At 37.8% G+C, this 2,056-nt stretch overlaps 2 protein-coding genes across 2 annotated transcripts in view; both read right to left on the bottom strand.

Moving 5' to 3' along the window:
• The window catches only part of LOC106525996 (uncharacterized), a gene marked incomplete at both ends in the record, with an annotated part of 5,056 nt that extends 4,503 nt beyond the window's left edge, over positions 1 to 553 (bottom strand). Inside the window, 2 exon segments of the mRNA XM_014020416.1 lie at positions 231 to 320; positions 398 to 553. Coding sequence (XP_013875870.1) covers positions 231 to 320; positions 398 to 553 — 246 coding nt within the window.
• A 547-nt stretch (positions 554 to 1,100) lies between these two features.
• On the bottom strand, positions 1,101 to 2,007 carry LOC106525995 (uncharacterized; the record flags this gene model as incomplete). The annotated part of the gene is given in 1 exon segment (XM_014020415.1): positions 1,101 to 2,007. A coding segment is annotated over 1 exon segment (897 nt), but the record flags the coding sequence as incomplete, so codon positions are not given.
• Between the last annotated feature and the right edge of the window lie 49 nt (positions 2,008 to 2,056).

Below are 2,056 nucleotides of genomic sequence, written 5' to 3'. Positions count from 1 at the left end.
GCTTTAGACATATGGTAGTGTGAGAGATACAGTACATGAAGTGCGGTGGGCCATGGTGTTTGTGCATTGGCTGGAGAGGGGGGAAAAGACAGGACAATATCTGTATTGCTTAAAAACACATCTAATTTACACACTACTTTTATTGATTAATATTGGGATGATCTTTTGGAAAACCTTACCCGACATGTAACTAGAAATGTAAAAAATTCAAACAGTTTCATGATACTCACTACATGCTGTCGTATCAGGTGTTCTGGGTCTTCATTGAGGTACACACAAAGGCCCTTCAGAACACTTTCACGCCCATGGTCGACATCTTCCTAGAGGATATGTGGACAGATTTGAAATTACTAGATTTCCTAATCAAAAATGAATTAAACTTTGTTTTTCATCTTACTTCAGTCATTTGGTCCATTATACTTTTTAGGCGTTTGCCTATTTGTCCGCCTCTTTTTTTATAGAGCGCAAGAAGTTTGGAAGACAGAATGTCGAGCTGCGAGAGGAACCGGGACTGCAGTGGCAGAGTAGTGATTCTCTTGAATTCAGCATTTATCTAGAAAAATAGANTCTTAACTCAAGGTTAAAGATTAGGCTATGCATTTTTATACCAACAACCTGCCAGAGACAAATATGTTTTCAATCATTTATTAATTTTTTTTGTTCAATGAACTACTAGTACTTTGTACATAAATGGATATTAACTATATAAATTAAGCAAATAAATTCTTTCACTTACAAATTTGCAAAACATTTTACTAGGCATGGGAGATTAACATTTTTAATAATAATAATAATTTTTAACAATTTTCTGTCTTAAGAATTGTAATAATCTCAACATATCTAAACTTACACTAAATACTAATATATTACACTATCTGTTCACTTTACTAAAATGAGGCTTAATAAAAATGTTTTTTTTTACTGTGTGATATCTGCTCTGCACTGTGTGCTTTAGACATATGGTAGTGTGAGAGATACAGTACATGAAGTGCGGTGGGCCATGGTGTTTGTGCATTGGCTGGAGAGTGGGGAAAAGACAGGACAATATCTGTATTGCTTAAAAACACATCTAATTTACACACTACTTTTATTGATTNCACTGTTTCTGTGTTGTTCCTCTTTTTTACATCCGTTTTAAGTTCCACTCGAAGTGTTTCTAAGGTTTCCTCGGTCTCTCCTGTGGGATAAGGAGGGCAATAGTTCACTTCAGAGCGCCTTGGCTTTTTAATGGCAAAAGCAGGGCCTTTGCCTTGTGGCTTGTGGGCCAAAGCATTGACAGTTACTTCGTGACAACCAAGTTTTCGTAACTGAGTTCGGTAAATTGAAAGCTTGTTTTTTAGGCGATGTTTCCATCCAGCATATCCACTTACTGAGCCTCGCTCTGACAGACAGGGATGCTTTAGTATGAGCGCCTCACCCACACTGTTGAACTGGCTGTCGGTTATATAAAGTCCATAATGAACAATTTCTTGCACAAGTCCATCAAGAATGTTTGACAAAAGTTTGTTATCTGGAGTGAGAAGTGTCCCATTTTCTTTATATTCCGCATTGGCTCGCTCAAGTTTTAATTCAGAGTCAAAGGAAAACTGAGGAACACAAAACTTGGCTGGCCAAAATGACCTTGAGGTGGATGGCTCAGACTGAGACTCAGCTGAAGAAAGAATGTCTGTGTCAGGACAGCTCACACCAGAAAAACTTGAAGTTGATGGTGAACGACAACCAGCAGATGAAACAGGTGACTGTAAAATAGTTGGATCCGACAGATTTACCACCTTAATTGTGCCTCTGTTTTGTATCTCAGATACTGAGGTCAGATTCATAAAGTCATCGTTAAAGAGTGGATCCATAAACTGAAGGTTGAAGGTGTAGGTCAGTCCACACTGGTGCCGCACTTCTTCCATGAGCTCACTTACAGATTGAGGAAGTCCGTTTGATAGTGTTAGCCTCTGACTGGTGTTGTCCATTAATATGACTTTTAGTATGCAGGGTGAAGCCATTATTCTCAATCTGAAAACACACAGAAAAACAAATGGTTAAATACAATCTTTAAAAAAAA

Source organism: Austrofundulus limnaeus, unplaced genomic scaffold (genome assembly GCF_001266775.1).
Source record: "Austrofundulus limnaeus strain Quisiro unplaced genomic scaffold, Austrofundulus_limnaeus-1.0 Scaffold251, whole genome shotgun sequence".
Classification (NCBI taxonomy): Eukaryota; Metazoa; Chordata; class Actinopteri; order Cyprinodontiformes; family Rivulidae; genus Austrofundulus; species Austrofundulus limnaeus.
This window is presented reverse-complemented; position numbering and strand designations above follow the sequence as displayed.